Source organism: Pelophylax lessonae, assembly GCF_965119305.1.
Source record: "Pelophylax lessonae genome assembly, chromosome: 10".
Lineage (NCBI taxonomy): Eukaryota > Metazoa > Chordata > Amphibia > Anura > Ranidae > Pelophylax > Pelophylax lessonae.
In genome coordinates, this window is record NC_138777.1 from 44,047,572 (window position 1) to 44,068,638 (window position 21,067).

Below are 21,067 nucleotides of genomic sequence, written 5' to 3' on the forward strand. Positions count from 1 at the left end.
AACGAACGTACCAAATTACAGATTTTCAAACTATTTTTCGGCTGGTGTATGGCCAGCATTAGAGTAGCCTTTCTCAGCCACAGTTCTGTGAATCTCTGGGGTTCCTCTAGGTATTGCTAGGGGTCCCTGAGCAGTTAGCAATATTTGCCAGGTAAGTTATCAGTGACACCATTGATATTTTTAGCTATGTGTAAGGGGCTTATTCATCCCATTGGCCACCAATTAAAGTGTTCTTAAACCTTAGTTTGTTTTTATTAAAACAACAAACATGTCTATACTTACCTGCTCCGTGCAATGCTTTTGCACAGAGCAGTGCCGATCCTCTTCTTCTGTGGTCCCCCACCAGCACTTTAGGCCCCTCCTCTTTGGCAGGTTCCACCACAGAAAGCTGCTTTCCATGGGGCACCCTTGCGTGCCCACTCCCGAGCCACCCTGTCTGTATCTATTGACACAGAGTAAGTTACTTGGCCCCGCACCCATGTCACAGCATGTGATTGATAGCATTGATTGGCTCCTGCTGCTCTCAATCTGGCCAATGAGAAGGGAGACAGCGGCGAAAGCCGCTGCTCTTGTGTACATTGCTGGCTCAGGTAAGAAAAAGGGGGGCTGGGGGGAGCTGCAGCACAGAAGGTTTTTCACCTTAATGCATAGAATGCGTTAAGGTGAAGAACCTTAAGGCTTAAGATCCACTTTAAGGGACATTCTTCTTATTAACCATCACATTAATGTACCCTGAGCTGTGTATTTAGTAGTTATTGGCAGGGGTTCCCTGGGACCTGAAATTTATATCAAGTGTTCCTTTGTGTTCAGAAAGGCTGATCTAGGGGGGCTGCAGGTGGTTGGCTGTAAGCCTCCATTCACACCTGAGGGGCTTTGTTATGTGATTCCTGACGTTTGACTACGCTTCCTTGCAGCTCCCAAAAATCTTTGCGGCAGAATCTCGTGTTTTTGACCTCATGGACTTTAGAGTATATGAAAAATACTTCACTCTCCCAATCTAGATCAATTATTTTTAATACTCATGCTGCTAGCAATAGTAAATGGATAGGAAAGAATATGATATTTACATTTTTTACATTTTTTTTCAGTTACTTCCTGGTTTCTTGCCTAGGCAAAGTATGTCATGCATCCCATGAGTCTTTAGGAGGGAAGGAGAGGAGGAGGGGTTTCCTTAACTAAGCACACTCTCCTGTATGCAGGCTTGAGCTAAGGGCAGATGGATTCCAGGAAGTAAATGCTACATGAATCATTTGCCCTTACTCAAGATGGTCACTGCCAGAAATGCTAGGGGGTTGTTTTTCAAAGTGACTTCTCAACAAAATAAAGCATAGAGAGTTGCTTTGAATATTAAAAATTAATTAAATTGTGTTTTTGGTTTGTGGTGCTCAAATGCAGTGAAGACCTGCTTTAAAATAGTATGTTTACGCTCCTTTTTTAGGCATCCCATTTAAAATGCATAGGGCCAAAAACACACAATTCTGCTGCTGTGCTAACAAGTCGCACCTAAAATAGTGCAAAAAGTTTCTAAATCATCTGGCTATGCTCATGCTAAGTCTGCATTGGGGGATAAGTTCCGGGGTGGTGTGTTTTTTATTCTGGGGCGGAATTGTCCTTTTGGGTTGTGTGTGTGTTCTGTTTGTCCTCAAATATTGTTCTTGCTTTAGAACCCTTTGGTAAATGTGTCTACCACCGTGTCAATTTCTGTATATTCCAGGAAAAAATGTCTGCTTGTCAGTGCACAGGATTGTTGGGGTGCTCTTTAAATCCTGGTGGGTTATGGTGGTTGTTATTTTGGTGGCAGCAGAATGCCACTGTCAGTTTAGGGTGTGGTGCAGGTCCGGGATATGGTCATCAGTACAAATTGATGGTACAGGTGGGTTCTTTCTGTCCAGGGAGGGCATAGTGGAAGATGTGGCTATGTTCCATGTATCCTTTAGGCCAGAGAGGACACCCAACCAGAAGCCAATGGAGAACACCCAGGGGTACTAATGGTTATAGACAGGATGATACGGGGTATTAGGACCACAGGAACGTGGTGGGAAATCTCTGATGTTATCAAAAAGTGTTTACCTTTTCTTCTGTTTTCTTCACATGTACTACCTCTGTATAAAAGGGAGCAACGTTGTATAGGATCATTTTTCAAATTAGAAACTGCAGACCTTTCCCCAGCCACAATACTGGAGAAAGATCTGCAGGTTTATGGTCACACATGTGCCTTAATCTATTCTCCTATCTCTCACTTTTGTCCACAGGCAGCTCTGCAGGTTGGAGGTCACGGTGAGCGCTTGCACCAGTGTCGTGAGGTTCTTCTGAGGACGTTTAAGTCTATTCCCATGCAGGTGGATGGTGAACCGTGCAAACTGGGACCCTCTGTAGTGAAGATTAGTCTTCGTAACCAGGCCAACCTTGTCCAGAAGACGAAGAGGAGAACATCTGTCCATCTGCCTTAGTAAGTGGCGTTTCATTTGTGAACATGCTTTACAAAACAATAAACAGCAACTCTACAGTAAATTATTTCAATTTTAAGTAGTCATTGGTCATTAAGTCACTTAATGGCTTCTTTTTTATTACTCAGAGACTGTGTTGGTAAGTTTTTTCCCACAGTACCTTGCTTCTCCAGCTACTCTCACAAAGCCATAGTTAAAATGTCTTTCCTTAGTAGCTGCACACCCTGGGGTTGATTTTCTAAAACTGGAGAATGGAAAATCTGGTGCAGCTGTGCATATAAACCAATCCGCTTACAGGTTTTATTGTCAAAGCTTAACCACTTTACCACCGGAGGATTTTGCTGTCTTCCGTCCAGGCCACTTTTTGCGATTCGGCGCTGTGCGACTTCAACTGACAATTGCACGGTCGTGCGACGCCGTACCCAAACAAAATTTACGTCCTTTTTTTCCCACAAACAGAGCTTTCTTTTGGTGGTATTTGATCACCTGTGCGATTTTTACTTTTTGCGCTATAAACAAAAAAAGAGCGTTTATTTTGAAAAAATAACAATATTTTTAACATTTTTTTATATGAAATTCCCCCCAAAAAAGATGTAAAAACCAATTTTTTAAAAAATTTTTGGCCAATTTGTTTTCTGCTACCTATGTTTGGTAAAAAAAAATCGCAATAAGCGTATTTTGATTGGTTTGCGCAAAAGTTATTGCGTTTACTAACAAAGGGAAAGATTTCTGTCATTTTTGGTGTTTTTTTTTTAACGCGTAATGGCGGCGATCTGCGATTTTTTTTTTTGTGGGACTGCGACATTGCGGCGGACAGATCGGACCCTTGACTGACATTTTTGACACTTTTGGGGGTACCAGTGACATTACTGCAGTAATCAGTGCTAAATATATGCACTGTTACTGTAAAAATGACACTGGCAGGGAAGGGGGTTAATTTTATTGGAGAGGGAGGGGTTAATGTATGCCTGGTGCTTACTGACGTGTGGGGGGGAGGTGACTGAGTGAGTCATGGACAGATCGGATGTCCAGCTATGCTGAACAGTCTGATCTGTCACTCCCTGTCACTATGGAGATCCGCCCGCTTGTGTTTACACAGGCGGGCGGATCTCCACACTAGATCCCCGGCGATCGGGGCAGAGCAGCGGCGATCGCCGCTGCTCCTCCCCTGGCCCGACTCCCGCTGTGAATGAAAACAGCGGGAGCGAGCCTCCGGCGGCGCGCAGGCGCCGCCCAGAAGGGGGAGTGTCTGACGACGTTAATACTACGTCGTCAGACGATAACGAACCACTTTGCCGCAGTAGTATTACCATACTCAGACGGCAAGTGGTTAACTGAACAAGCTGAAGTTAGAAGCTGATTGGCTACCATGCACAGCTGTACCTGATTTTGCACTTTCAAATTTTAGTAAATCATTTTTTTTCTATTTGAAAATTATGGAAATTCCTTTTAGAGGAAGAACAACACCATCAGTCAAGAGGGGCTGTCTGAAAGCATGGCTTTCTGTGGCTGTAGTTTTATTTCAACATGTTGAGCAGGGAGGCTGAGAGATTGTAGTAAAATACAGCCATCTGCTGGAGCAGCCTTTCTCAGCAAGTATTCAATGGAACCCTAGGGGTCTTTCAAAGGTTGGTAGGAGTTCCTAGAGCAAAAAGCTATTTTTGCCTCCCATATAATATGCCATTAATACTAATTAGCGTTTTAGCTATCTGTAAGGGGTGGTTCTTCCCGCTGGCCACCAATGGAAGAAGCATTCTCGCCACTTAAATCTTAAACAAGCTCAGGGTTTCACAAATGTTTGGCCATATAGGGTCACTCATGCAAAGACCTCATCTCATCATATTTAAAACCATTACTTTGGGTCTAGAGAACCAGATAAATAAATGCCTGGTTGTCATTGAACACATCTTCTGATAACATTTTTGTCAATGTCTATCTCCAGTCAACAGCTGGTTCCTGACAGATTGCGCCTTCGTGTTAATCGCATCTCCATGCATGACTATGAGGCTTTGCACTATGATAAGGAGAAGCTGAAGGAAGCCTGTGAGTATTGTGGTAATTTGATGTGTCCTTTTATCAGTTTCACTGTAATTGTACTGCTATTGTTATTACTGCTGAGCTTAATTTAAAGATGGAAACTTCCACTCTTCCTCATGAACACCTCGTTTTATTTATCATGTCACAGGCCCTAGAAATTAATGTGAAAGCTCTGACTATTAGGATGGCCATACACAAGTCATTTTCTTTCATTCAACCCACTGGTTGTAAAAATGAAAATTACTCTATTCCCTCATCCACACACTTGATGTGGATGGGGAATCCCTCCTACTGAGCCTTTGTAGTTTTACAGCGGGGAGAGTTCCCTGCTGTCAGAATAAAGTCACCAGAACTGATCGAGAGAAAAGTTTCCAACAGGCTAGTTGTACACAAGTCGATCTGTAGAGGGACTTGAGTACAACCAGCCTGCTTATGCATGGATTGAAATTCAGTTGGTCCCTGCTGAACTGGCCAAATAGTGATCCATGTATGTCAGTGTTTAGAGGTTTGCTTATTAAATCAGAACTAATGTCTGTCATCATCTTCTGAGTTCCGGTTTTCGGGTCTCTTCTTTAGCCAGCAGGGGATAAAGTGGTTTCTGTGCATGCGCAGGAGACCACTGTGCTTGGCACTCTGAGACCATCTGTGCATGGCACTCTGAGACCAGCCTGGCACTGTACGCTGAGCTACACATGTGCAGCTCAGTTTACAATGTTGGAGGAGATGACGAGCAGGTAGGTAGGGACATTTAATTGCAGGAGAGACAGTGCATGTCTCTTCTGCAATAAAAGACTGCATGTTCACAGTTTTTTACAGCAGAACTTTAGTTCCTTTTAAATTTTCCAGCTAAGATTTTTCTAATTGGTTAAAACATTGATAAATAAACCTACTGAACATTGCTTGCTGGCTTGCTGCACACATGTTTTAGGATGGCAACCTGTAATTCATGCCTTTTAAAACATCCACTTAAAGCTGATTTCAGGTTAAATGCATGGTCTGCTATTTAAATACCCCCATCCTTTTTAGAAGGGCCGCATACAAATGAAAAATGAACCTTTAAAGGGGTCGTTAGGTGGTATGCTCGCCTTTTCCCAGACTTCCGCTCACAGCGCCTAGGCAAGGGTGACATCATCCTTCTTCTAGCGAAATCTGGAAAATCTAGAGTGCTCCAAATCTCACCAAGAAGACACTCGCAGCGCTTATTGCGAGATTCAGAGCACTCATCATTCCTCGGGATTGCGTTGGCAGGAAAAAGATGCCACTTCCCGCACATGGAAGCCTGAGGATGGGTATGTATCTTTTCTTATAATTTTATCTCCTCATTTATTTATTTTTTAAACTGTATGCTGCATTTTAATAAGGATGGGGGCACTTAAAAAGCCGACCTTTAACAGAGCAGAAGGTCCACTTTAACAGGCTGTTTATTTATATAGTATATATTGGGATGAGCAGATAGAAATGTGAACTAAAAATGTTCTTCCCTGTCTAAAGCATTGCCTGGTACTCTTCATTTCTGCCACTTCTGTCCACCCCCTGTTCTCCTCGGTCCCCCCTTTTCTCGCCTCCTCTATTTATTCCTGCTCTCCCTCCCTTTTTATCCTCTTTAATTCTTTCCCCGTTTTTCCCTGTTTTAATTCTTTTCTGGTGATTGCAGCTCTCCCACTGGGAGTTATTGTGGTTCCTGGAGACAGCGATCTTGAGACGTGTCGGATCCACATACAGCAGCTGCAGGAGGTAAGGACACTCTGCGCACACATATTTGTCAGCCTTGTGTTTACGGAATGCACATGCCCTATCCGTGCTCAGTTACTGAATCCATTCAATTAGAATTTTTTTTTCTACGTGTGTTCCCTGCTGTGCTTCTTGCCCACAGACATAAACATTCTCAAGTGTAAAAGTGTTGGGCCTTCTGACTTAGACCAGACCTGTACGTGACGCTAATGCACACATACAGACACAAGAATGTAGTGTTTTACCAATCTTTATTTATGTCTCTTCCACTGCAAAATTGCTGCTCCTACAGAAGCTGCTATATAGTGGATCTAGACTACTGAGCACACAAATCAGCAAAGTACCACCGTTAATAAAGTATATGTAAACTGTAAAATGATTTGTAATATGTCATGTCTTACCGCATACAGTTTTTAGGCAATTTTTTTCTTATCAAGGGATCCTACCAGTAACAACACTTCCTGCTGCAGACTGGCAACACTAAGCCACTGCCCCACAATTAGTGGCAGTGTTGTCAGCCTGCTATGTGTGCTTCTTCAGTTGGTTGTTGGGCTACCTATCGGATAGACGGTCCAGTGGCCAACCAAGCAAGCGCACATGGCAGACTGGCACACTACTGGACAGCGCCAAATGCAACACAAAGTGCTGTTATTGGCAGGATCTCCAGGAAAGAAACTTTTCAACGGATTTACGAAAAATAACTTGCTTCAGAAAACTGTATACAGCAGGGTATCATGTCAAACATACCATACTAAAAAATTGATGTGGGCTTTACATAGACTTTAAAGCTAGGTCTTGTCCCTTTCTGTGTATTAGGTTCCCTGCCCTGACATGCCCTAAACCATGTTGAAACAAAAAGCATAGTTCATTGGGGTACTTCTAGATTGTGATAGTTACTTCAGTATATGGGTATAATTGGCTCCAGAGTTATACAAAACTGGCAATTTGCTCTTTAACAACACAGTTAATTCCTGGCTCCTTCCAGCCACTTCTCTCTCTGGTTTAGGTAATAATGTGCCTTGATGCTCACAACTTGGGCCATGACCCATTGAATACTCATCTCTACTGTGTTTTGTTAAAGCTTCTCTCTTACCCCAAAGGTTCCTTTAAGTAAAGCTGACAAACAGCGATGATGTGTAAATTACTTAAACTAAAGTGGATCTCAAAATCCACCATCTGAGGATCTCTGTTATACTTTACTCTTTATGGCTGCATAGTTGTGCACAGTTCAATCCCCCAAAATGATAGCAATGTTACCCACCCTTCTAAAAGGTGTGTGACAGCACTGGACCAGCGATGGTCAAGAAATACCTCCTTTTTGGTGCTTTGCCTTTTTTGGGTGATTTGTTCCTAGGCTGATGCATTCCTGATGGGGCGTGATTCATCAGATGAATGATTTTACATTGGTGAGGAGCACATAGTACAAACTGTCATACAACTCAATGCTTAATTTTTTAGTTTGTTATTAGTATACTTCCAGCGCGTTTTGGGAGATGTTGCCTCCCTCTTCTTCACGGTTTAGTCAGAGATTTGTTGCTGGATCGAGTCTACATCCTCTTCATAAGCCTAGCGTAAGGGTAAAATGAGCTGAATCATCAGTTTTTGCTGCCAACAAACGTTAGTCCAGCTCATATTACCCTTTTCAGTGGAGGTAGTCTGAATCTAACACTTCTAGCCTTAAAAAAAGGGGGAACAAAAAAACACAATAACCACGCTTGACCGCAGTTGCAACTTCTAGTAGCCAGGAACTACTGCTCTGGCTGAGGTGCCTCCACACTCCAGTAAAAGAACGAATAGTAGAATTAAAGCGGAGTTCCACCCTATTTTTCCACTTTGCAGTTTCTGGTACATTAAAACACCCTGAAAAAGAATTGGATAGTTATTTTTTTTTGTTTCACTTACCTTATTTTTTCTGAAAGTTAACTTACCTTCCTTCCACTTCCTCCCTCTGTGGCCACGGCCCCCAACGTCACTTCCTCCTTTGCATTGACTCCTGGGAGATGAACGTCATCAATCCCAGGAGTCAATGCGCCTGCACCGGTGTCCCTCGTCACTTCCGGGGCAGGTGCGTCATTCCCTGCTGAATGCATTAGAACAGCTTCTGGGCATGTGCAGAACCAGCTGCGGGATGACGCACCTGCCCCAGAAGTGACGAGCATGGCCTTCTGGGACTCGGACATCCAGGAAGAGGGACGCAATGAGGGACGCTCCAGCTTCAGCTGCCCACATTGCAGATGGCAGCGCTGGACAAGAAATTTACAAGGTAAGTATTCCATCCTGCAGGTAAGCTAAACAGGGGCTATCATTGTTTAAATGCACTAGCCCTGACTGTCCTAGGGGTATTTTTAGCTCAAAAATATTTTTTTTGCCCGGAACTCCGCTTTAAGCTACTTTGTATCAAATGCAAATCTTTATTGGCTATAGCTAAAATGTGTTCGCTTGTTACAGTTGTATTTCTATATGTAGCCAATAAAGATGATCATTTTACAAAGGATATCAAGTAGCCGGCTTGATTCTACTATTAGTTCTGAAAAAGATGGGAGACTACATTCTGAAACGCGTAGGCAGTATGCGAGAATACCAACTAATAAAGACTTTAAAACAAATCACCAAGTCATCTGCACTAGGCGCTCCTAATCACGCGGCCAAATGTAGTAAATTGATGACTGCTAAAGTCCTGGTTCCACAATCACCTTTTTTTCCCCCTGTCCATGGATTGGACAGTGAAGAGGAAGCAGTAGATTCATGAGCTCACACTTATGCTCTCACATCCTATAGGCCCATTCTGTGTTAGGCTGACAAGCAAAGTAATATCTGACCTGATTGGCTCAGATTGCTGTTCCTTCCATAGTCTGCTATGCAAGGTATTTGGTGGAAGACAACAGCAGGAAAGATTCAGATACAAGTGACAGCTGTGTATAATAATTATTATTATTGAATACATTACTGCAATAAATGGTCCTTTGTAAAAATGTTTTAAAGCAAACTGATTTCACTTTTTTTATCATTAAAAAATTGTGTTTAGTTAATATGGGTTACCGCACTTTGCACACCATCCTTGGTTTGCGTACTCAGGCAAACGAAGTAGAAAAGAAATTGTAAAAAAAAAAAAGTTATTTTTAGTGGTCCCTATTGTGCCTGGTCATTCGATCGCTGCTCTGTGTGCTCACATTGAATGCTAGCAGAGCCGCCATATCGAATGCCACTTTCTTCTGTCTCCTTACAGACATGTCACTCCGGAGCACTGCGGGGACACACTGACATCATGGAAATAGTTTGTATTGCAGATTATTCCAGACTGAGCTGTTTTATATGGCAGCATCCCAAAACCGCCACTTTATTCTCCCCATCTCTCCCCCCCCCAGCGCTGAGGTCATCTCAGATGGATTTAAATTTATTTAACTTGGCCCACCATACCGTATGCTCAATGGGGAACCGGCAGCGGTGATGCCGGAAATACAGCCCGACCCACACTTTACCCTGAAGAAATCTTCACTTTCTGTGCAGTTACCTTTTTTTTTTCACTCTTCCTAGAAAGCAAAAAAAAAAAAAGTTTTAGATCAGCTACTAACAGAGCTTTAGACAGACATAAAATCAGCCCTTTATTACATTTTGAAAATACATTTTGCAGTATAACTGCCTAAATATGTCTTTGTAGTATCTTCTGCTTCAGTAAAGGGTGTTTGCCTCGCAGTAAAAACTCCAACTCTCTATTTCACTGCACAATACTTTTAAGCCGGCCATATATGGATCGGAATTTGGTCGGATCAGCAGGAAGTGTCCAAATTTTGATCCCTCTATGGCCGTTCCTGTTCATAAGAAGTCAATCTATCGACCCATTTTTCCTGAATCGACTGTGCTGGGAAGTTTTGCTTCAATTGACTGCAGTGCTGATCAGGGTATAATCACAACAGGGGATGCCCACTGTCAGAATACGATTACACAGGGGGAGGATTCCCTTATTCACTTTGAATGTGTGGATGGGGGAATCAGTTAAATTTTTTATTTTTGTTCAGCAAGAATCAACCAAATTTTGATCCATGTATGGCTGCTCTCTTTCATAAGAAGTTGATCTATTGCCGGATTTCTCATGAAGCGGCTTGTTAGAAAATTTTGCTTCAATCAGCGCATGCAGCCAATTGTTTGCAGTGCTGATCAGTGTATATGGAACAACATAGGATGCCCGCTGTAAAAATACAATGACACAGCAGGGAGGATTCCCTCATCCACCTCGACTATGTAGATGGGGGAATCGGTTACGTTTTTTTTGTTCAGCAGGAGCCAGACAAATTTCAATCCATCTATATGGCCGTTCCATTTCATGAGAAGTTTATCTATCTGTAGCACCCTCTTAGGTAGGTGCTAGGTGGATAAAAGCTTAGCAGCTCCATCTGCTTATCAGGGGAGCCTGATTGTTAATTTTGCCTGTTGCATGGGTTCATGTGTGATTTATCTGGTCTGAGGGAGTGTCCCCACTATATCCAATAGGGGAGCCTGTTGGACAGTGGAGGAAACCCAGCCAGGGACACACAGGCTTTTGTAGCCGTCCCAGAGGGTTGGCATAAGAGTGGTGCATACTGGGATAAGTCATAAAAGGCAGGGGCACATGTGGCAGGGCGTCTTTGGGCAGGAAGCCAGGTCCCAGGAGGAGGGTGACGGCTGTCTCTCCTCCTGTCTGCAAGGAAGGTGGACACAGGCAGTCGGCCTAGTGAGCCAGAAGTGTGGTGCTGAGCCAGAAGGTCCAGCAGGCTGACAAGTGGAGCTGGGAGCAGAGCATCCTGGGGAAAAACAGAGTTTGGGAGTATTAGGGAGCTTGCCAGGGGTCTGCCCAGAAAGGGGACCACTCCAGTGGAGTGTCAGTGGACAGGAGTTCAGCACACACAGCAAGTGAAAAAGGGGGTGCCAAGTTAGACCCTGAAGAGTAACTTATGCCCCGTTTCCACTGAGCTTTCTGGTACGGTTCGGTACGGTACGCTATTTATGCCGTTTCCATTGTGAATGGTACCCTAATTCCGAACCGTACCGTACCACTTTTTTGGGACCCTTTCGTTGGGGTACCAAGCACATTAGTACCGTACCAACAGGGTGGAGCTACACTCTGCAGAACTTTGATTGGTTGACAGAGAATCGTCTATCACAGCTTTCCTGCTACACCACGCCTATCATGAAAGGGTACTATTGGCAGTGGAAACGCAAGGTGTACCGTTCCGAACCGTACCGTACCGTACTGAACCGAACCTTACCGTACCACTCAGTGGAAACGAGGCATTAGAAAGAGTCCACGTTCTTCATCTTCACTCTAGTGGCAAGGTGAAGCAGCGGCCTTGCCGCATTCTGCAGTCAGTTGTCCTCAGAGATTGTGCATAGTTCAAGTTGGAGTATCCCACTCATCCCTTCTCCCATCCAAGTTTTAAAATAAAACACAAAAAACCAAATACCCTGGACTGTTCATTGTCTGAGCCAAGTATTTAAACAAATACGTTTCTACAGGCTGTTGCTTCGGGTAACCCAGGGGAACCCAAGAAGTGTAATTCTCAGCAGCTCCCTAGAGGGCAGTGCTACATATCAATCGATTTCTTATGAATCGGCTTCTTAAAAAGTTTTTCTTCGATCAGGGCATGCAGACGATTGGCTGTTCCTGGCTGATGAGAAATCATTCTTATCAATCAATTTCTTATGAACTGGCTTGTTGGAAAATTTTGCTTCCATCAGTGCATACAGCCATACGGCTGCAGTGCTGATCACTGTGTTCTGATAGTAGGGGAGTCTTCTTGCTGTTAGAATACAATGACACAGCAGTGAGGATTCCCACAGCCACCTAGAACAGGGATTCCTATACTATGGCCCTGCAGCTGTTGCAGAACTACACATCCCATGAGGCATTGTAAAACTCTGACATTCACATACATGACTAGGCATGATGGGAATTGTAGTTCCTGAACAACTGCAGGGCCATAGTGTGGGAATCCCTGACCTAGAATGTTCCACTGGCTGAATGAAAAAAACAAAATTAAGGATGGGCAGCTTTATTTTAGCATGCTTTCAGGCACCGGGTGCTGGAGGGGGAGATCATAGGCAGCTTACAGGAGTAGGAGTACATCTCCCATTTAGAAATCAGTGAGCAAGCAGGGGACACTTGAAGCTGCATAGGTCCTATTGTGAATTTTGTTGGCACTCTCTGCATACATAGGAGTCGGAGGATTACAAGTAAGAAGAATTACAGACATCTTCTGCCCACTTGCTGAAGTTTCAGATCAGGCTGCCAGTAACTGATTACACTAATATGAACTGATAAAATGAAAAGGTGCATAGCAGAGGTGGTTTATGGATATTATAGCTGTCAGATATTGGGGATAAGATGATTTGACTCTTTCTCTCCAGGACTTTCCTGCGTACCCCACAATATTACAGCGTCTCGACCTGAAGGTGTGTGTAGAACCAGCTATAAAAATGTGTGCTATTCCTGTGTATCTTGTGCAACTTATGTGCTAGTTTCTTGTGTGCTTCCTTCTGTGAAAAGTACATGCAGCGTATACGCTCTCCCTGCTCATGCACTTCATCTTATCATAGCTAAGACTTCAGATTTGTGTCGGCTCATGAAATCGGACATAGGTGAATGGCAGTGTTTGGCAATGATAGTGGTCTTTGTTGCATTTAGTTAAAGCCAGGTCTTGTTGCCCTTGTAAGCTTCCCTTTCATGTCACCTATTCAGAAAGGTAGAATAGGGAGAATTTGGATGTTGTGATGGGTGGCTCATCCATTCCGAAAATATCTATGGTAGCACCACCAATGCCAGCCTTTCTGCTGGGCTGATTTCAGATTTGGGCTCAGGCTTCAAGTGGTTGTAAACACTTACCTGAGGCCAGTCGCTTCACTAGGTATATGTAATACACATACATTAAACAAATCCTCCTACATACTTTGCATTAGGAAAGTATTCACAGCACTTCTCTTTTTCCACATTTTGTTATGTTACAGCCCTATTCCTAAATAGATTAACTTCATTATTTTCCTCAAAAATCTACAAACAATACCCCATAATAACAGCATGAAAGAAGTTTATTTGAAATCTTTGCAAATTTAATAAAAATAAAAAATCACATGTACATAAGTATTCACAGCCTTTGCAATGACAATCAAAATTGAGCTCAGGTGCATCCTGCTTCCACTGATCATCCTTGAGATGTTTCTACAACTTGATTTGAGTCCACCTGTAGTAAATTCAGTTGATTGGACATGATTTGGAAAGGCATACACGTCTATATAAGGTTCCACAGTTACCAGTGCATGTTAGAACACAAACCAAGCAATGAAGTCCAAGGATTTGTCTGTAGACCTTCAAAACAGGATTGTATCGAGGCACAGATCTGGGGAAGGGTACAGAAAAATGTCTGCAGCATTGAAGGTCCCATCCTCCATCATCCATAAATGGAAGAAGTTTTGGATCACGAGACTCTTCCTAGAACGGGCCACCCAGCCAAACTGAGCGATCGGTGGAGAAGGGCCTTATTGAGGGAGTTGACCAAGAGCCCGATAGTCACTCGGAGAGAGGAGAACTTTCCAGGAGAACAGCCATCTCTGCAGCACTCCACCAATTAGGCCTGTATGTGAGAGTGGCCGGACGGAAGCCTCTCCTCAGTAAAAGGCACATGACAGCCCACCTGGAGTTTGCCAAAAGGCACCTGAAGGACTCTTAGACCATGAGAAACAATATTTTAGAGTCTGATGAAACAAAGATTCAACATTTTGGCCTGAATAGCAAGCATCATGTCTGGAGAAAACCAGGCACCGCTCATCACCTGGCCAATACCATCCCTACAGTGAATCATGGCGGTGGCAGCATCATGCTGTGGGGATGTTTTTCAGCAGCAGGAATTGGGAGACTAGTCAGGATCCAGGGAAAGATAAATGCAGCAATTTAAAGAGACATCCTTGATGAAACCCTACTCCAAAGTGTTCTTGACCTGAGGTGAAGGTTCATCTTCCAACAGGACAACGACCCTAAGCAAACAGCCAAAATAACAAAGGAGTGGCTATGGGATAACTCTGTGAATGTCCTTGAGTGGCCCAGCCAGAGCCCAGACTTGAACCTGGCTGAACATCTCTGGAGAGATATGAAAATGGTTGTACACCAAGGCTCCCCATCTAACTTGGTGGAGCTTGAGAGGTCCTGCAAAGATGAATGGGAGAAACTGCCCACAAAATTGGTGTGCCAAGCTTTTAGCATCATACTCAAAAAGTCTTGAGGCTGTAATTGGTGCCAAAAGTGCATCAACAACGTATTGAGCTCCTGGAGAAACCTTTAATGTAAACAGAGCCTACTTTTTTGTAATAAAATAGTGGGTGATTAAAAAAAAATGTGACCATAAAGACCCCGTTCACACTGGGGCGACTTGTTTGGTCACCTGCCATAGAGTAGCATAAGACCCGTTCTAATAGGAGCGACACAAGTCGCACCGACTTAGAAAAAGGGTCCTGAGCTTCTTTGGGGCGACCTGGAGCGACCTGCATTGACTTCAATGATATGAAGTCCGTGCCGGCCGCTCCGAGGTTCTCTCTACACTGCTCTGTCTTGCAAGATTAGCTATAGAAAACCAGTAGTTAATATAGTGCTGTATTGTATTAGTGGCCTGGATTTATGTGCGTGCTTTTCTAGCAGTGTTTGGTGTTGTGCGCTGACATCTAGGCTTTCCTAGCAAGTTCCTATACTCTACTAATGCTATTTCTTTCTGTGTGCTCAGGAGGATGGAACAAACAAACCTCAAATTGTCTCATCACAAAAGCTGTCCCCGAAATGGTGCTTCTTGGATTGTGAGTATTAAAGTACACTTGTCTAAATGAAGCTCTTCGGTTTTGGGACCTTCCAGACGAGTGTTCTTATTAGAGTCTGCCTGTCACTTTTTCAGACATCTGAACAGAAGCTCAGTGTTAGTCTGTGAGCAGGCGGATGTGACTGGATCTGCATCCCTTTACATCCAACTACTTCTGTCTGTCGTGGTCTGCAAAAAAACTTAAAATGTTTGGTTCCTTTTCTGTTTTATGGACCTAAACATGACAGATTGGAGGTAAAAGGGTGTAAATGAATGCACATCTGCTTACATCCTCCTGCCCATAGACCTACCATAGGTCTGTTACAAGAAGCAAGAAAAAAAACTGAATGGACACCAATGTCAAAAGGTGACACCCATACCATTTTGTTCAAGTTCAGCATTGGATTTGTTCAAGGACCATATAATCAACTATCTTAATATGTATGTCAGGTCAAGATAAAATAAAATATGCAGTACATCTCTCTAAAACATGGTCATTTCCCTATGCTTTTTTTCCTTTAAAAATGTTGCAAGTACAGAAAATGTGTTAAACTGTAAGAAATTCAGTGAGCTCCTCACTTTCCACTTTGCTGGGGGGGGGGGGGGGGTTAGGGGGCAGAAATTATTATTATTATTTCAGGTACTTATATAGCGCTGTCAATTTACGCAGCGCTTTACATATACATTGCACATTCACATCAGTCCCTGCCCTAAGGAGCTTACAATCTAAGGTCCCTAACTCACATTCACACATACATAGTAGGGCCAATTTTATACAGGATCCAATTAACCTACCAGCATGTCTTTGGAGTGTGGGAGGAAACCGGAGTACCCGGAGGAAACCCATACAGGCACAGGGGGGACATGCAAACTCCAGGCAGGTAGTGTCGTGGTTGGGATTCGAACCAGTGACCCTCTTGCTGCTACCGTAGGTGAAAGTGCTAACCACTACACCACTATGCCGCCCATAGTACAAATACCCTTTTTCTCACTCCTGTGAACTTCTATTTTCTGTACAACCGGTCCCACAAAGCCGCTTCACTTAACTGCTCGGCTGGTCGCAGCTCTCTGACATCATCTTGTACAATGGAGAACCAGCAGTCCTTCATTTTGATGGTTAGAGCCTGCCCATAAGCCGGGAGAGCTCCAGCGGACCGGGGGGTGAGGAATAAGGTATTTGTACTTTCTTATTTCTTTCACACCTAACTAAAAGAACATTTGACCTATGCAGTGCTAGGAGAATCCCACTGCATAGGCACATTTAACAGCGGACCAGAAGTGGGGCTTTACTCTTGGATAGCCTGTTGAAGAAGCCACTGTTAGGTATTTATTGCTATCTGTGCCCCTCTAGTATGCAATTAGTTGCTGTGGCAAATGTTTTGATAATGGTGGGACATTATATTTAAAACCTCCGGGAAAAAAAAATGGTTTTGCTTTCCTCTTGCAGCCACCACTGCCGACCGGTTCTATAGGATTGATCGTGCACAGGTAAGAAATTACATTTAAATCTTTTTCACAGTTGCTTGTTGCAGGATAGCCCGAGGGTGGTGGCGGCATAGATAGTGATTATGACAGAGGCAGACAACCTGAGAACACTGCCTTACAATGCCCTGCTAGGTAGATTGTAGATTGGCATATGTCTAGACATTGCAGACCTGAACTTGCCTTTAAAGCCCAAACTGACTCTAGCACCTTTTTTTATCTCATTATAGTCCTGTATCCCCACAAGTTTTCATTTGTGACTGGTTTTTACTTTCTAAATGCCTTTATATTTTTTTCAATAAAAATGCTTTATGCTTGCGTAGCTACATCCCTTAACACAAGTGTCTTGAAGAGAAAGTGGGGGGGGGGGGGTCTGATCAGGCTTGTCACTAATTAATAAAAGTGAATGGGAGGAGCAAAAAAAATGGGCTCAGTCACTTGATATGTCAAAGTCACATGACCAGTCATTCTTCAGTCATGGGGCCTGTGGCCCCACCATGGGGTTATCTCTGCAGAGAGAGCTCCATAGAGGACCAGGGGCTCAACACCATAGCCCACATTTTACAAATCGGCCATAAAATGTGGACTGCGGTGTGCATAGTATAATATTGAGCAGGTAGTGTTATCAGCTCTCAGTTCTAAATGAACCTCAGAGTGTATTAGATCTACCCAAGGTGCCTGAGCCACTCTACGCAACTCTTTTAAAATAAAAATGGAAAAACTAAGCACTCACAAAAGAATACCTAGTTTCTCTATCGTCCATTGACAGACGCAGCCTCCATCTTCATTAGCCATTGGGTTATGCTGCCCCCTGCAGGAGTAGTTCTAGGCAGAAAAAATTTAAATCTTCACACCCACTAGGCATAACCCACACCCTCTGCTCAGCAACCAGTTTGTTTCTGCCTAGAGAAGGAGTAGGACCTAGGTTTCCTGCTGGGACTTCGGTCTTAGTTTTTTATTCTTTTCAAAATATTTTGTTTTATCTCTTTACTCACTTTGCTAGCTAGTGTTCAGGGGGATCCTCTTGGTGATCTGCAAGCAATGGCGGCTGGGGCTTCGCACTGGATAATCTAGATCCATATGGTCTCTCCAGCCTGGCCTACGAGCGTGTTTTGTTGAGGACTGGATTACTTTTTTTCCCCTAATTTTGTTCATGTTTCTCTTTCACCGCTGTGGACTCTTTGTAGGATCTTCCTGCGGATGTGTATTTTTGCATTGGAACTTTTATGGATGTATATTAAATAAAATATTTTTTACTTAAACCAAAACTCTTTGGTGCCATTAAAGTCCCACCCCTAGGGGATCCTCTATATTTCTTATATTTTGAAGGACGCGGCACTATCTTGAGGTGTGCACTGACTATATTCTATGATTCCTGCAGATGTGTGTGCACTTCAGAGGTAGCTAGCTGAGTGTCTCCGTTTTACTGCAGTGACTATAGCCTTGCGAGTCTACCAGTCTATAGCCTTGCCAGTCTACTGTGCACCAGAAAGAGTGACAACTCTGCAGCTAAACTGATCAAGCATTGTTATCCTTGCAATAGAAGTGCCTGGGAATGTACCTGGCTGATAAGATCACTAGATATGATTTTATGAAAAAAAGAAATATAAACAATTAAACTTTTTAATTTAACAAGAACATGTGCAGAAACCTATTGGGTTTAAGTGTTTGAATTTAGATGCATTTTAAGACGTGGAAACAGAGGTTGTTGGTACAGCATCTATCTAATCATCTTATTACGTTTCCCCATTCTTTTCTAGGAGCACCTGAACTACGTACTGGAAATTTGCCAGGAGGAGCTGTATGTTCTGGACCCAGAGCTGATCATTACCCAGTCTGTAGGCACTTCCCCAGCACTGCCCAATTCTAAAGACCAGCCGACCAATACCAACCCTCACTTCCAGTTCCCGATGCTCCCGCCATCATCTCCTCCTGAATCCCCCGCACTTATGGAGCCTCACAATGGATTTCCGCATGCAGGCAGGATGTGTAGCAACAGTTCTGTGACCAAGTCAGGAGACACATGCGAGCAGAGGTACTTTCCAGGAGTATTATTTTCATGGCATTTGTGTATTGTGAAGTACCCATGTGGTGAGATAAGAACAGTGTGATGGCTAGTTGGCATCCATTCCATTCACAAAAATCATTATGTTGCAAACAAGTTTTCTTTTACTTTAATGCACATTTTATGTTTCTCTTTGGGATAATTACTCTGGTCAACCCACATAAGTTTACTAGCATCCTTTGTAAACTTAAAGGAGAAATCTGGCCAAAGTCAGTACAGGGGACAGCTGCAGCATCGGATCGATGCTGCAGCCACATGGGTGAGTATGTTACATAGTTAGTCAGGTTGAAAAAAGACATAAGTCCATCTAGTTAAACCAATAAAAAGTATGTATGTTTGATTTATTTATTTTTTTTTGTTTAAACTTTTCTCTTTTAGGGCCCATTCACACCAGAATTTGCAAATAACTGCGCATTTTTGACTGCATGTTTACGTGCATTTGAAGCGTGCTTGACACATGCTTGATTGCATTTGCAGTGTTACATAGTTACATAGTTAGTGAGGTTGAAAAAAGACATCAGTCCATCCAGTTCAACCTATGATGCGTGTGTGTGTGTTTGCTTTTAACCGTACATTGTATACCCCTGTATGTTGTACATTGTATACCCCTGTATGTTGTGGTCTTTAAGGTGTCCATCTAATAGTTTTTTGAAACTATCAATGCTCCCTGCTGATACGACTGCTTGTGGAAGAGAATTCCACATCCTTACCGCTCTTACAGTGAAGAACCCCTTACGCACTTTAAGGTTAAACCGCCTTTCCTCTAGTTTTAGTGAGTGGCCACGTGTCTTATTGTATCTCCTTTCTCTGAATAGTTTGTTCCTTATGCTCGGGTCACCAGTACAGTATTTGTACATTGATATCATATCCCCCCTCAATCGTCTTTTCTCCAGAGAGAAAAGGTTTAGTGCTTGTAGTCTTTCCTCATAGCTGATGTCCTCCATTCCCCTAATTATTTTTGTTGCCCTTCTCTGGACTTTCTCCAATTCCAGCACATCCTTCCTGAGGACCGGTGCCCAGAACTGGACAGAATACTCCAGATGTGGCCGGACCAGAGTCTTGTAGAGTGGGAGAATAATCTCTTTATTTCTGGAGTGAATCCCCTTTTTTATACATCCCAGTATTCTGTTGGCTTTGCTTGCGGCGGCTTGGCATTGCATGCCACTGCCAAGCTTGTTGTCTACCAGTACCCCCAGGTCCTTTTCCATCCTAGACTCACCCAGAGGTTCCCCCCCTAGTGAGTAGCTTGCTTTCTGGTTTCTGGCCCCCAAGTGCATTACTTTACATTTATCAACATTAAACCTCATCTGCCATGTAGTTGCCCACCCCCGTTATTTTGTTCAGGTCTGCTTGCAAGGTTTCCACATCCTGCATAGAAGATATTGGCATGCCTAGTTTAGTATCATCTGCAAATACTGAGATTGTACTAGATATCCCCTCCTCTAGATCATTTATGAACAAATTAAACAGGATTGGTCCCAGGACAGAACCCTGGGGGACCCCACTTTCCACACCCGCCCAATCTGAGTACTCCCCATTAATCACCACCCTCTGTACTCTCCCCTGGAGCCAGTTCTCTATCCAGGTACTCACCTTATGATCCATACCTACCTTCCTTAGTTTGTACAGTAATCGTTTGTGGGGAACGGTGTCAAAGGCCTTTGCAAAGTCCAGATACACCACATCCACAGGCTTACCTTTATCTAGGTGGCTGCTCACTTCATCGTAGAAGGTTAATAGATTGGTTTGGCAAGAACGATTTTTCATAAATCCACGCTGATTACTACTTATAATACCGTTTTCATTACTAAAGTCTTGTATGTGGTCCCTTAACATCCCCTCCAAAATTTTGCAGACTACAGATGTTAGGCTGACCTGCCTATAGTTACCCGGGATATATCTCGGCCCCTTCTTAAATATTGGTACCACGTTGGCATTTTTCTATACGTTTTTGTGCTTGGCTTTCTTGGCTTAAAGGGGCGCGGTACAGTGCATTTGAAGCGTGTTTGTAGTGCGTTCCCTGCATTTGCGGTGCAAAAAAATGTAGCTTGCTCTACTTTTTTTTTTTTTACTGCGCTGAACTGCACTGCAATGATGTAAACTATGCCCATAGGATTACCTTGATTTTGGGCTGTCTATGCAGTTGGAGTGCAGTTCAAAATTCAGCCAACTGCATCTAGCTGCATTTGGTGTGAAAGGGCCCTTCAAGGGAACCTGTTCTGACTTCTTGGTATATCAATGTTAAGGTAGAGGTACCTGCAGTTACCAGTTTTTTTAACTTTAGCTTTGAGATGGGCCTAGAAGCTGTCCACAGCTTTCCCATTGACCGGTGGTAGCACTTCAGCAATGGTACTGTCATTGGAGTGTTGAATGGTTCTTCATAGGAGCACAGAATTAATATGGTGAATGAGAACACCCATTTCTATGCTTTAATCATAACTAGAAAAGAAAGGCATGATAGGTTCAGTTTATTGTAGGTCAACAGATTTATTGGT

General features: G+C 43.3%; 1 protein-coding gene across 5 annotated transcripts in view; it reads left to right on the top strand.

The window, feature by feature from the left end:
* Positions 1–21,067, top strand: part of DGKZ (diacylglycerol kinase zeta) — a 382,126-nt gene that overhangs the window by 331,227 nt on the left and 29,832 nt on the right. For 4 of the 5 annotated variants that reach the window (XM_082269996.1, XM_082269998.1, XM_082269997.1 and 1 more), the window contains 7 exons: positions 2,253–2,449; positions 4,390–4,490; positions 6,139–6,218; positions 12,597–12,641; positions 14,957–15,026; positions 16,473–16,513; positions 18,268–18,542. In XM_082269996.1, the coding sequence (XP_082126122.1) occupies positions 2,253–2,449; positions 4,390–4,490; positions 6,139–6,218; positions 12,597–12,641; positions 14,957–15,026; positions 16,473–16,513; positions 18,268–18,542 (809 nt within the window). The remainder of the gene's footprint in view (positions 1–2,252; positions 2,450–4,389; positions 4,491–6,138; positions 6,219–12,596; positions 12,642–14,956; positions 15,027–16,472; positions 16,514–18,267; positions 18,543–21,067) is intronic. The other variant, XM_082269995.1, reaches the window with a different exon arrangement.